Source organism: Jaculus jaculus, chromosome 12 (assembly GCF_020740685.1).
Source record: "Jaculus jaculus isolate mJacJac1 chromosome 12, mJacJac1.mat.Y.cur, whole genome shotgun sequence".
Lineage (NCBI taxonomy): Eukaryota > Metazoa > Chordata > Mammalia > Rodentia > Dipodidae > Jaculus > Jaculus jaculus.
In genome coordinates, this window is record NC_059113.1 from 109,757,494 (window position 1) to 109,772,365 (window position 14,872).

A 14,872-nucleotide genomic window follows, 5' to 3' on the forward strand; every position below is an offset into this window, starting at 1 on the left:
CCAGGAACCTGTTGATCTTGTGATCTGTAACAAATAACAGAGTTTGAGTGGCAAAGTGAGGGGAGACACGTGCTTTTATTTTCTAGTGGGACCTGTGTGCAAAAGAAGAACCCTGCATGCATCTGCTATACATGTTTTGCTTGTCTTCATTGGAAGTGTGTGCTGCTTCAGGAAGTCCCAACTCCAGATTCATAAATATATGCACGTGGATTCTCAGCCCAGGGAAATTATGACATAGGAAAAGTGGGTTGGCTTAAGTGAGTTTTCTAGGCTCTCTTGTGTGTTAGCTAGTTTGATAACAATTTCTATTATGTATAGCATTTGCTAGATTGCCTTTAGTCAGTTAGCATCTAAAGAAGGAAGTGAGTAGCAGGATATTTTCTGGCATTTTTAGAAACAGTGTTGTAGCAGTTACCTTCTTGTTGCTGAGACAAAGTAACTGGCCAGAATCAGCTGATAGGAGGAAAGTGTTTATTTTGGTTCGCTGTCTCCAGGGACACACAGAAGAGAATGAGCACTGCTTCCTGTCACAGCAGCTGGGAAGAAACAGCAAGAGTGAGCTGGTTTTGGACACCTAGTAGTCTTGACTAGTAAACCTCCCCCATGATACACCTCCGACAGCAAGGCTCCACCTCCCAAACTCCACCAGCTAAGAGATTCAGTATGAGGCTTAGTCCCAAACACACGAGGATATGAGGTACATTTTAAATTCAAGCCACCACAAATACATAAATAAAACATTCCCTTACTCATTTGACATAATGCAGTTAGAGATTTCCAAATATAACTTGCCTGTAGATACTTTTAGCTACATGCTGCAGTTTGTGTCTATTAGTAAGAAACCAACCATATATATTCTGATACTTATCAATTCAAACATTTTTCCAAACCTCTAGCTTTTTGTTTTTGACAAATAATTAGGAACTACAAATACTGTGGTTGTCTTAGCAGCGCAGTGCAGGAATTAATTATGAAGTAATGAGATGAAAACTCATGTAGCAAAAGTTTCCATTCACTTCCTGTCATATATGAGCTAACAGGCAAACAGATTTGCAGATATAAAGACAGCCTTTAAGTTCTTTTCACAGGTAAAAGGCGTTTCATGCTTTCTATCAGGTTTCCACAAGTTAACCTTGAAATGTAGATTGAAGGATTGTGTCTTCTTAAAATATGACCTAGATTTAAAAACACAGTGAAGATGTGTCATTGTTGGTAAAAATATATTTTAGTAAAAGTTGTTTTAGAAAGTGATGTCTTTATTTAATATATGCTTCACATTCAGGTTCAAAGGATTTACATTATGAAAACCATACATGCCTAGGCATACTTTTATACAAGCTCTTCCAGCTAAATGTACAAGAAAGGGACATACAGTGCACTAAAATGTATTAAAATGTATTTATTAAAAAGTAATGACATTGATCTGTTTCTGTTGACATAGATCATTGACACATTTCATATGTATACTTGTAGGATAGTAACAAAATTTGTTTCCATTAAACAGTTTAGACCCAGTTAAGTATGTGAGGTTCTGTGGAACCTTTTCTAATAAATGTTTAAGATATAGTGAAGCAATAAGGTGAACATATGAGGTGTGCTTGTATGTTTTTGTGACATATCTTACTGTTTTAAGTCAGGGAAACCACAGGGATTTGATTCATTATTAGTCAGTGAAGACATTATTCCTGCTATATGTAACCACATGTGAATTTGTGGCATGTTTTAGTGTGTGTGTGTGTGTGTGAGAGAGAGAGAGAGAGAGAGAGAGAGAGAGAGGGAGGGAGGGAGGGAGGGAGGGAGGGAGGGAGGGAGGGAGGGATTGATTTTGTAGAAACACATTCCGCAGTGCATGTGTGGAGGTCAGAGGATAATCTCAGGTGTCAGTCCTCGCCTTCCATCTTGTTCACTGCTATGAATGCCAGGCAGGCTGGCCTGTGAGCTTCTGGGGTTCTACTACATCCACCTGTCTTGCTGTAGGATGGCTGAGGTTACTTACCAATGCTTGCCACTTTGTGTGGGTCCTGGGATCTGAATCTAGTCCTCATGCTACTCTGACAAGTCCTTCACCCACTGAGTTATTTCCCAGCCCAAGTTTGTAATTTCTTTTAATGAAAAGGTCATTCATTTGGTAATCTTAATATTTAACTGGCATTTGGGATAAATTCTATTGACATTGAATATGCTTCAGATTACTTGTTAAAAGATAGTTTAAAGTCAAATATATAAATCAGCAGAAATACCTGTAGGATGGAGTAGTAACTGTGGGGTTGAGTTTTTGTAAATGTTTGGAATAAGAACATTAGGGAAGAAGGAGACTGCTGATTATATGGAAAGGAGGTAATTTTTATGCATGGCGGTTTAGCATGAGAATTCTAATTCCTTTTTTGGATATATTAAAATAATTATGCAGTATATTCATTCATAAATGGTTCCACTCATTATATTCTAAACAATATTATTGACCTTTGTATCTAATTATAAATGTAGAGTTTTCACACTCTTCTCATAAATATTAATAATTAACCAACCTATTTGAGTAATTGTCAACATAAATAATCGTTATTTTTTTCTGATGGATTTTGCTATGTTAGGTTTTACATCAGCATTGGAATTCAAGATTCACCTGCTATATGTTACCATATTTGCTCCCCAGTTTGGCTGATATTACTACAATTACAATTACCACAATAAATTTTTAGAAGTCCCATAAACTATGGCAACAGATTATCTGGTGCTTATAGAGATTAGTTTATATTTTTGGTGAGTATAAATTACATCTGTAATTTCTTCATATGTTAATCTCATGAATTTTCTAAATTAATTGATTTTGCCATAATGGAAAATGGATGTTTAACTATGGAGAATATCTTCTGAGCAATGGAAGGAAAGCTGCAAGCGTGGGGTGGAGGGTCCCGGGTGCTGTTCTCACTGACTCACAGCATGCTCTGGGAATATTATTTCTCTGTAGTCCTCTTATTAGTCAACTCTTTTCTTTTGAGTTGTGTAATACTGTCTTCAGGGAAGCATAAATGAATTTGTCCTATTTTTGAAGGATTGTCAATCATATTTTGAAATAGTTGGAGGTGCCACCAACTTCAGTAAGTAGTTAGGTGATATTATTCAAAGGTAGAGTAGAGAGGCAGCATTTGAAATGTAACATCTCTGCCATTTATTGCTTTGTCAAGTAGAATCAGAGTCCAGTATTAGGGCAGACATCTCAGTGATGATGATACCACAGACATTCTCTTTCGCCACAGTGTTGCCATGCTTGTTTCATACTGATAGATTCTGCTTGACTTGGCATACCATTTTTTTGTTGTTGTTGTTGCTGTTGTTGAACATTTTTAGCACTTAATTCTTTCTATGATTCACTGTTGGCCTAATGGCATTTACTTTACTATATCCTGTGTCCTGATTTCTAATTGTCATTTTGAAATCCTAAATATTATGGAGGGATCAGTGATACTACCTGAGGCTAACTGATTAATGTCTGAGTACTACACAAGTCAGTGAAATACCAGTGTGTTAGTGTTTTCTGCTGAAGGGGAATATAGTAGTATTCTATGGTATTGTACCTTATCTTAGAATAGAAAAAGACATTAAAAATCATTGCCTGTTTCAAGGTCATTCATCAAACAAAAAAGCAAATTTTTTCTTCTTTTGCCAGAAATGAAGAACAATTCTTTTAGAAGTCCTCAAATAATGATTTAAATGTTCTACAGTTACAAAAGCCCATGACTGTTTTGAATTATCCTGTATATTAAAAAAAAAAAATCTTTGAACTTCAAAATTCAGGAGGTTTTAGCATGTGGTACTATTTTAACTTCTATGCCACACTCACATTTCATGGTGGTATCATTTAGTTATAAAAGGTGACATTGCCAATTAATTGAGCTGTGAACTTAGAGGCCAGACATCATAATGGACAAAATATACTTCAAAACTAGTATTTATATATATATAAGGAAAATATTTCATTATCTCTGGATGGTTGCTTGTTTAATTTCTGTGGACTAAATATATCTTGGTGCCAATGGTGGAAAAATAGCTTAACAATGGCCTAACATAACACTCTTGGAGTTTTATTTATTTATTTATTTTTTCCAACAGAGAACCAAGACTGACAGCGAGATAAGTGCATGATATATGAATGAGTTCCTCTTTCCCTCTTTCCTTCTGCCCTCTCTTCTTTCCTCTCTCCCTAGTGCAAGGCAATATCTGATGAGATATTTTCCACTTCTCTTATAGCAATTCTGGACTAGTGGGGGGAGGAATAGAAGATTGACCACTTTTTTTTTTTTTTTTTTTTTTTTTTTGCAGAAAGGACTGGACAAAAGCCTGTTGAGGTACAAAGCTAGTGACCACTATGACTATTATGTGATCTTTGTGAAAAGTATGATAGGTGTCAATTCAGAATTGATTTTTTTCAGTCATTGTGTATATAGAGGCATTATGCTTTGATTTTATCTTAAATATCCTCTTCTAATTTGAATATGGCTCTTTTGAAAGTCTATTCTTTTTATTTATTTTATTTATTAGACAGAGACAGAGAGAGAAAAAACAGGCATGCCAGGGTCTCTAGTCATTGCAACCAAACTCCAGACACATGCACTACCTTGTGCATGTGGCTTATGTAGGTAATGGGGAATTGAACCCGATCCTTAGGCTTCGCAGGCATGTGCCTTAGCTGTTAAACCATCTCTCTAGCTCTGGAAGTCTATTTTTTAACCAGAAGGCATCAACTCACCTCCTTCATTACCTGTACAAACACAGATCACAGATGAGTCAGGGAACCAAGTCTATGCAGGGAGGAGGATCTTAAAAGTCAGCTTTGACAGACCTGAGTTCATTTATGTGAGTAAACACAGCCTCCCTTTCTTGGCAACAGCTTGTCTGCAATGTGTCAGAACAACAGGCCACATTGACGGCCTGTGTCATTCCAGAGGATGTGTGATTGAAAGTTACCTTTTTCTTAGCAGTATTTCTAAAACTTCTCTCAATTGCATAGCACCATGAGTTTATTGCTAATGTACTTACTTAATTATACTTTTCAAATTACTTTTATTAAAAGTACCTTTTTTTTTTTTTTTTTTTTGGTTTTTCAAGGTAGGGTCTCACTCTGGCCCAGACTGACCAGGAATTCACTATGGAGTCTCAGGGTGGCCTTGAACTCACGGTGATCCTCCTACCTCTGCCTCCCAACTGCTGGGATTAAAGGTGTGCACCACCACGCTAGGCTAAAAGTAGCTTTTTTCTCTAAGCTAGAACAGTGATGTAATAATCACAAAATTGAGCTGATTTTTAATATCCTGTTGCATAGATTAAAATTAATTTCTTTGTTCTAACACATACAAATGGTCTAATATAAATTTTTTTTAAATATGTTATTTCTTTATTCATTTGAGAAAGAGAGAGGGAGGAAGAGGCAGAGACAAAGAGAGAATGGGCACACTGGGGCCTCCAGCCACTGCAAATGAATTCCAGACACATGTGGCCCCTATGCATCTGGCTTACATGGGTCCTGGGGAATTGAACCAGGGTCCTTAGGCTTCATAGGCAAATGCCTTAGCCGCTCTGCCATTTCCCTAGGCCAGTATAAAGTTTTGATGATTGTTATGCATTTATAAAATGTTGATTTTGGCAAATATATAATTTTTCTAACACTCTGTACAGTTGCTTCATCAAAGTATATTACAAACAGGAACAAAAGTTGTGTTGTGTACATGTGCAGCACCGGGCATCACCATGGGCGCTGCTAATTCACTTGGAAACACTGGCCAGCTTATTGCTGTAAGAGACAAAATGTTGCTGCAGACTGCATTGACCCATACAGGCCACCATGTCCCATATTGACAAGGGCATGAGTAGAGAAATGTCTGCCCAGTTACTAGAGAAGACTCACTGATAGTTGTGTTTAGTGATCTCTGTTAATGTTGGGGATAAGCACACCATAAAACAATTCTGTGAGCAATCTTCCATTGCTAAGTAGGTCTTGCTGACATTAATGGCCCAGAGGGGAAGAAGTTTGGTTTTGTACAAAGGATCTCTTCTTTGTCACCTCTAAACTTACACAATGAAGTTAGCCATATCTTCCTTGTAGATTTAAAGCTATTTATGTAAATAAAAAAATAGAGTAAAAGGCCCCAAGTGGTTAGTTTCCTTTCTCAAAATAGAGGCTACGTTAATAGTCTAAGTCTCTGAAATTGTCTCCCCTACCCCAACAAGTTTCCAGTTAACTACTCTGGGGGGTTACTTGTCTTAGAAGAACTATAATGACTAGTAAATACACATGGATAAGAAATTTAATCTTGCACATAGGTTTATTCAGTTCTTCAGAAGAGCACGTCACCTCGTACCTTGTGCACAGCTATTCAGCACCTCTGTATTGTGAGGGGCTATACACAGCCATCCAGCATGCCACTCCAGCAACATCCAGCTAACATATTCCAAAGGTGCTAACATAATCGATAACTTCTCATGAATTTATTCTCTTTTATTCTTTTGTAAAACTTCATCTTTGATACTTTTTTCTTGGTTTTCTTTTTTCTAAATGTTTATTTTTATTTATTTATTGCAGAGCAACAGAAAAAGAGAGAAATAGGCAGATAGAGAGAGAGAGAGAGAGAGAGAATGGGCACGCCAGGGCCTTCAACCACTGCAAATGAACTCCAGACACATGCGCCCCCTTGTGCATCTGGCTAACGTGGGACCTGGGGAATCGAGCCTCGAACCAGGGTCCTTAGGCTTCACGGGCAAGCGCTTAACCGCTAAGCCATCTCTCCAGCCCTTTTCTTGGTTTTCAATGTACTATTCTTCTTGTCCAACTACTCCCCCTCCTCCCCTTATAATTCACTTAAGGTAGAATGTTCACCTGATTTCTACTGTCATGACAGGCAAAAGTAGTTCTTGTTGTAGAATAATCTTGTTTGTAACATGTCATATAATGCAAGCAAATATGTAATGGTTGGAATTCAATCAGTGAGCTAATGAGAACATATCAGAGTTATACAGGTTTTAAAAAGCATAAATTACACCAAACTCAGTAATCTTTTTGCTTTTCAGAGAAGTTCGATTGTTTCAAAATGCAAGTGAGAGACATAGTGCAGTTTATTTATTAATGAATATCTCTAATGATATTTCCTTTAATAATTATACAAAACAAAACATGTATAGGGAAATATGCTTATAAAAATTCTCACATTTTGTATGTTACCCTTACTCCTTATTGAAACTAATTAAATTAATTTTTAATATTAATATTTTATATATTTAGTTATTTGAGAGAGAGAAAGCGAAAGGTGGGGAACGAGTACACCAGGGCCTCTATCCACTGAAAACTAACTCCAGATGCATGCACTACCTTCTGCATTTGACTTTATCTGGGTACTGGGAATTCAAACCTGGTTCTTTGGCATTGCAGAGAAGCTCCTTGACCACTAAACTATCTCTCCAGCTGATTTACTTTTTTATTGTTTTAATTTTTATTTATTTATTTGAGAGAGGGAAAAAGAGAGAAAGAGAAAGAAAGAAAATGGGCATGGCAGGGCTTCCAGCCACTGTAAACGTACGCCAGATACATGCACCAACTTGTACATCTAGCTTTTGTGAGTCCTGGATAATCAAACAGAGGTCCTTTGGCTCTGCAGGCAAGCACCTTAACTGCTAAAACTTCTCTCCAGCATCCCAATTTATTTACTTTTGAGACAAACTTTCCAGCATAATTCAGGTTGGCATGGAACTCATTATAAAGACCATACTTGCCTCAAACTCATGGCAGTGCCCCTCTGGAGCTTTCCATGTGGCAACACACACGCACACACTTACAAAATTCATTTTTATCTGTAGAATAATAATAATGATAAAGAAAATAACTACCAACATTATTAGTTAATATTGTATTTTGAAAATGAGTGTCATTTGAAATCCATCTCAATGATAAGTTCAAGTACAATAAATGTAAAGATTCTAAGTTTTGCTGAAATTCTTTCTGAAATAAGGAAACATAAAATCCTAATATGGTATTGACACTTCCATCAGCTCAATTAGATATTATCTTGTTTATTACATGTAGTGCTCTATACTGAGGGCTGGCACCTGCTCTGCTGGGTCCTGCTGTGCTGGCCTCTGTGCACATTCACTGGAGCGGACACTCTCACTGTCTACACTGGCCTCCGTGCACATTCACTGTAGCGGACACTCTCGCTGTCTACGCTGGCCTCCGTGCACATTCACTGGATTGGACACTCTGACTGTCTACCCTGGCCTCCGTGCACATTCACTGGATCGGACACTCTCACTGTCTACACCATTGCAGTCATGATTATGGTGATCATTAACCATGCCTTTGTCCTTTCAGGCTAAGTGGTACAGTCGTTTCACAAACATGTTTGTAATTCTTTTGATTACACCTCTTTGAAGTATAATTTATAAAACAAAATTCACCAAAATATTTATTAATATTTTGGTAATTAATGTATATTTCATTCTTGAGTGGACTTCCTAGGTCTGAGGAATGGGAGAAAGGAAAACAATAACTAAAAATTATCAACTTACAGTAGTCCATAATAATGTCCACTAAGAAATTCAGATACTTTAATGGCACCCACTTTTGATCCTTATGTTGTTTGGACTCTGTACATTAGTGTGAAATATTTTCTAGGCATGGGAAGACACCCTCAGGACTATGTTTATTCCTGTTAATATGCATATAGCTTTTGAACATAGTAAACAATTAAAAGCATTTCTTGTATTTGATATGGGGGTGGGGTCACTGGGGATATAACTTGCTGACAGAGATATCTCTTGATGGAGAGCAGGAAGAAAGGGGAGTGTGAACATACAGGGCAGTTAGTCCAGCCTCATAGAGAAAGTGATACCTGAATAACAATGTAACCAAGAAGTAATATCCTAGGTGGCAGTGTCCAGCCAGATGATGGGATGGTATGTAGTGAGTCCCTGGGAGTCCCAGCAACCTGGCTTGTGCTGAGGGTTCTAAGTACTCATTTCTGTGAGTACACAGATACATAGCACCACATGCTAAAAGATGATGTGTTGGCTTGTGCAAAGAGAAAGTTGGAAACCAAAGAGTGGACATAGTATTGGGGGTTTTAGTAAAGGCAAGGATGAAATGTCCTTTATAAGAGAACCATTGCCCTTCACATGCAATGAAGTGATTGGTGTAGAAGTTACAATACAATCAGCAGTGGACATGTGGATGTCCAAAGAGGATACAACACAGTCAGCAGTGGATGTGTGGATGGCTGTAGAAGGTATAACACAGTCAGCAGTTGACATGTGGATGGCTGTAGAAGTCATGACACAGTCAGCAGTGGATGTGTGGATGATTATAGAAGTTATGATGCAGTCAGAAGTGGATGTGTATATGGCTTGTAGAAGTTATGACATAGTCATCAGTGCATGTGTGGATGGCTGTAAACGTTCTGACACAGTCATCACTGGATGGATAGATGGTGTAGAAGTTATGACACAGTCATCAGTGTATGTGTGGATGGCTGTAGAAGTTATGACACAGTCAGCAGTGAATGTGTGGATGGTGTAGAAGTTATGACACAGTCAGCAGTGGATGTGTGGATGGTGTAGAAGTTATGGCACAGTCAGCAGTGGATGTGTGGATGGCTGTAGAAGTTATGACACAGTCAGCAGTGGATGTGTGGATGGCTGTAGAAGTTATGACAGTCAGCAGTGGATGTGTGGATGGTGTAGAAGTTAGGACACAGTCATCAGTGGATGTGTGGATGGTGTAGAAGTTAGGACACAGTCAGCTGTGGATGTATGGATGGCTTGTAGGCATTGGGATATCTGGGTAGGACCCACTAAGGCCACTAGGGGATGATGATACATAGCCAGGCCAACTTGAACTTCCTGCCCTGCCACCCTCTCTACTTTAGGGATTTTCATTATGTTTTAAGACCAAGAAAGTTGGAATGGCAGGGAATGTGTGTTTAGAAGGGGTAGAAGGGAAATGGGATCTTGAGAAGAAAGATATCAAGGTAGAAGCTTGGAGAAGCTTAGCTGTGGGCAGGAGGAAAGAAACCTTTCTGGAATAGAGATACAGATACTTTAAAGACACATGAGATGGAAGGGCAGAGAGAATTCTTGCCCCAAACAACTTTTAACTGAGAAATGTTTGTGATATATAAGATCATCTGCTACTGATAGTGAGTAAAATATGGGGGAGGGCGGAGGGCAGAGGGAGCTGCCCAAGGCCAGGCAGGGATTGCTAAACAGAGGGCCGGCCCTCATGACGCTGGAACAGAGATTTGTAGCGGGAGTGCTCTGCACTTGTGTATGGAATTCAAGTGTGTGTTTGAATATTTTCACATGCATTTCTGTGTGTGAGTGTGTGTGTGATTTTTGTGTTCTGTGGAGAATTCTCATCCTGGTGTACTAATTGCTCATTTATTGTGCCAAGATGTTTGGAACTTTATCTGTTTTCCCTCACTGAGTTAGACACTGGGGTTGCTGAGATGAGCAGCCCTGTTTCTGCTTCAGGAAGCATGTAGTCTAGTGGTCCTGCATATAAATAATTTAAACACTGGGCAGGACTTGAAGTACCAAGGTAATTCAGAAACAACAACATTAACATTTTAGTGAATGGAGATGGTGGAAATGATATCATGTTTGCTTCTTAAAGGAAGTGAAATCTTATCTGAAAAGAGAGGCTCCTTGGAAGATGGTCTCTGAGTGTTGTCGAGTATGTGGTCCCCTGTCATGCTGCAGAAGTGCTGAGATACGCTGAGTACAGGGCAGAGAGTAGACACGCTCTGTCTGTGACTGCCATCGAATTTGTGTTTTAGAATCAAAATCATTCTGGAAGCAAATTTATTTCTCCAGTCCTTCTTCTAGCTCCTATCAAAGGTTGCAGTCTTGCTAAAATGCATTCCAAAGTGTTTTGGGAAATAAAATTTTGGTTTGCTTTTAAAAAAATAGTAAATAGTATTAAGAATGACAACAACATTTAAAAAAATACTGTTCATTCACATTTAAACACACATTTGAACATGGATTCATATTCTGCATTAGAATTTCTAAACTTATATATGTACCATCTATCAGTGGACCATTTTTTTTTTTTCCTGCTCAATAGCCATTTTATTCACATTTCCAAGCAGTGAGCCACTTTTTGACTACAAAAAGATATGTAATCAAGTACGGTTGTGCTGTATTTATTGTTGCTTACTTTGGAATGTGAAAGGTTCTGCAGTCCCTTTAAAAAAAAAAAATTAAACTGGCAACAAAAGGGGGAAAAAAGAAACCACATACTTTTATTCCTGTAACTAGTAAAATTTTTGAAAGCATTTCATCCAGATTGGAAGAGAAAAATAAGCTGTGAAAAGTAGAACTGGGGTGAAGGTGTGGAGTTAATAATCATTAGTTTGGGGCACTGGTGCCCGGCATGCAGTGTCCCTGGGGTTGGACTTCTGAAGTGCAGTGACGTTGCCAAATCAAATAGCTCACTTAATAATTAATGTCGCTGCGATGGAATCACTTTTCCCCTCGAGGTTGACTTCATAATTTACCAGACACACTGACAACACTGTTCCCCTCCTTCTCCCCGTAAGACCTCGGCTTCTGCTTTCAAAGCGTGCGGATAAAGGCAGCTTTTGTTCATATCGCCTGCCTGCGATATATTGACAGAGTGGCTGCCGGCTGAATGGGACAGTTCTACCGTGCGAGCGCCGCTCTCCGTGCAGGGGCCGGACTTGGGCTGGAGAAGGAAGTGAATTGGATAGGTCAGGAGAATGTACCATCTGGAAACACCCCTTTCCTTTTTTATTCACGTGTCAGCACCGCGGGGCAGGCCGGCGGTGCCCGTCCCTGCGCAGAGCAGCCTGGAGGCCGCAGCGGTTTGGAAAGCTGGCCGTTGCGTTTCCCGGGGCGGGTGGGGTGACCTTCCCGGGTTTGGACTTGCCTCACGAGCTGTCTGGAAACTAACATGGTTTAGTCCACTCACTGCATGTTGGGTAAATTCAAAACCCACATGTCCGTCCTCTTGCAGAGGAATAAGTCATATCTGATGGACGTTTTCTGTGCTTATAGCATAGTAATGAACGTCTGACAGGCGCGACCTTTCATAAGACAGCCCACACTATTGGCTTTCCGCCCAGAATATTGCTGCAACACTATCTGTGATTGGTTATCTCTCTATCATGCATTGCTTCACAAGGGGAAACGGCCCCCTCTTTTAATAAATCTACGATGGCTGGCTGCAATATGCCTCACCGTAAGTATTGTGTGTGTGTGTGTGTGTGTGTGTGTGTGTGTGTGTGTGTGTTGGGCAAGGCTGACTTTGAATGTGCCTCAGGCTGCTATCACATGGCGAGGTGGTTGTACTATAGGACAGCAGTGGAGTGCTACTTAGTAAATCGTAACCTATCTCTTTTCTCTACAGGTTGGTACTAAGAAGTGCCTTTCCTGACGTCTCTGCTGCTTGGACCCGCTTCTAGAGCAGTCTCTGCTTTTGCCTTGCTTGCTCCCAGCTAGACTGTGACGACAGCATCCGCCTCTAGCCCAGACACCCCATTTCTACTTACAAGCAAGAGAAAAGCTCTCAGTCTCTGGCATTGCCTAGGCTGCTTTAGTTTTAAAAGAAAAGTTTGCTGAAAAAAAAAAAAAAAAAAGTAAGATATCTTCTGCCAGGAAATCAAGGAAGAAAACCAAAAAAAAAAAAAAAAAAAAAAAAATCATTTTCTTGATTTTGCTCTAAACTGCTGCATCTGTCTATGCCAAACTAATCAATATCGATTGCACCACCAACTCCATTGCAAATTCCGCTGAGAGGAGATTCCCTTTCAGACAACTTTGCTGAAAGCAGCTTGGAAAGCCGGTGTGAAAGGGTCCGCCACGTTTTCATGCTTGCACTGTGGGCTCCAAACTGGCACTGGGAAAGGTTCCTGAGCACAGAGCTGACTCCAGGCCCTACCTTAAACACCATCTACTTACAGTCCTAGTACTGCTAAACCAAAACCTCTTTGAATTAACAGTCTCATGCTGTGAATTTCTAGTGGGAGACCTTTTCCTTGATATTGAAATCACAATTTTCCATGTACTTTTAAATCAGGGAGTGGGGGAACGTCTTTTGGAGGGGACATTTTCACCATCATTTTACAGTTTTATCAGTTTTTTTGGTTGTTATTTGGTTTTTTGGGGGGAGGTTGGGTTTGTTGGTTTCACTGAACATTTAACTACCTGTAAAATCTAAACATGGCTGTTAGTGTCACACCGATTCGGGACACAAAATGGCTAACACTGGAAGTCTGTAGAGAGTTTCAGAGGGGGACTTGCTCACGGCCAGACACGGAATGTAAATTTGCACATCCTTCGAAAAGCTGCCAAGTCGAAAATGGACGAGTAATCGCCTGCTTTGATTCCCTGAAAGTGAGTAAATATTATCTACTTTTAAGGATATGCAATGACTGAATCACGGATGTGGACAGACAGTCCTCTGAGTTTGGAAGTATGGGTTGTTTTGTTCATAGTTTAGTTTTACTGTGTGCTCTGATTGGGGCATTTTACGAGATGTCATACAACTAAGTCTGGCCAAACTTTGTTATAAATAACTTTGTCCGTCTTTTAACTCCATGATGTGATTGTGTTATGCAGTAGAAAGCGTTGGTGTTTAGACGTAGGTTTTACTTAGCAATAGCAAAGTCAGAATCTTTGTTTGGAAATGGTAAATGTACAGTAGCATTTTCATATATTTTACAAAGCCCTTGACAGGAGTTGCAGGGTGAGATGTGCTTTGCTTTGTTGGTCAAGGTGCACTGGTGGAAAAGAACAGCTGACTGCAAACTAGCTGATCTTTCATGGACTAATAGTTTGACATTTTGGATTTTATTTGTATTATATGAGCCTATTGTGTTAGGGGCTAAAGCCTTGCATTTTGGGAAAAAATATATAATCCGGAAGTGTGTTTCCTAATGGCTGCTACAACACCTTATTTGAAGGCCAAACTTTGTTGAATGTGACTTTTGTAAATAAGTACAAACTTGAAAGTGCTGTTACTTATTGGAGTATTTCAGACTTAATATACTAGTGTGAGGTAATATGAAGGAATTATTAAATTCTGATTAGGTTTTCTAAGATGCCCTCAGATGGACATGTTAAAAGTTAGCTCTTTTGGGCATTGTAACATTCAATAAAAGAATACTGAAGTATTTCTTCACATTCTCAAAGACAAGTAACGAGTTTGAACACGGTCTTTTAAAAGATAGCATGCATGCTTTTATTTTGAAATGTAAGGCCAAGGATATAAGTGTGCTCTTGGGGCACTCAAACCACTTGTTTTAATCAAATTGATTTTGAGTACCAAATGCCTCAGGTTAATTCTTGAACAGTTGCATATGGGATCATTGTCATAGCTTCTTCTGTGGAGAACTGAAAACCTCACGGATCTATTGTGTAATAAAAAATGGTGATATGTAATAATAATTGAATGCTTTCTGAAATAATCAGGATGAGTTACAGATTAACTGTTCCAATCACTTGCTTCTCTGCTCACTTTGCTAAAGTTTTTTGCCCAATATTCCAAGGACACCATCTTCAGAGCAGTATAAGAAGGAAGTGTTCAAAACACAGGAGTGTGTCTTAAGGATTTAGTCATAGTCCTAGGCACAGTGAATAGAAGTTACAAACTTGAACTGGCCTCCCCCTCATTTCCTTTGAACTGCATTGGTGAAGGGCACAGTGTTGCACCTTTGTGAACATGTAATCCTGAATCCATGCTGACCAAATGCAGGTGTGATTAGAGAGGGAACCCATAAAATGAGTGGCAAAGGGCTAATTGCTCTTGTCGGTAACCAGCTGTGCCCATAAGTAACCCCTTTTTGACCCAATTACTAGTAAATCCACT

General features: G+C 39.2%; 1 protein-coding gene across 9 annotated transcripts in view; it reads left to right on the top strand.

Annotated features, from left to right (window-relative positions):
• The window catches only part of Mbnl1 (muscleblind like splicing regulator 1), a 184,393-nt gene that overhangs the window by 41,668 nt on the left and 127,853 nt on the right, over positions 1-14,872 (top strand). For 3 of the 9 annotated variants that reach the window (XM_045131083.1, XM_045131082.1, XM_045131081.1), the window contains exon 2: positions 12,413-13,398. The exons of 1 other annotated variant lie outside the window; for it this stretch is intronic. In XM_045131083.1, coding sequence (XP_044987018.1) covers positions 13,225-13,398 — 174 coding nt within the window. In that variant the 5' untranslated portion in view covers positions 12,413-13,224. Of the gene's footprint in view, positions 1-11,903; positions 12,245-12,412; positions 13,399-14,872 lie in introns of those variants that run through there. 5 more of the 9 variants (XM_045131086.1, XM_045131084.1, XM_004655915.2 and 2 more) reach the window with 5 other exon arrangements.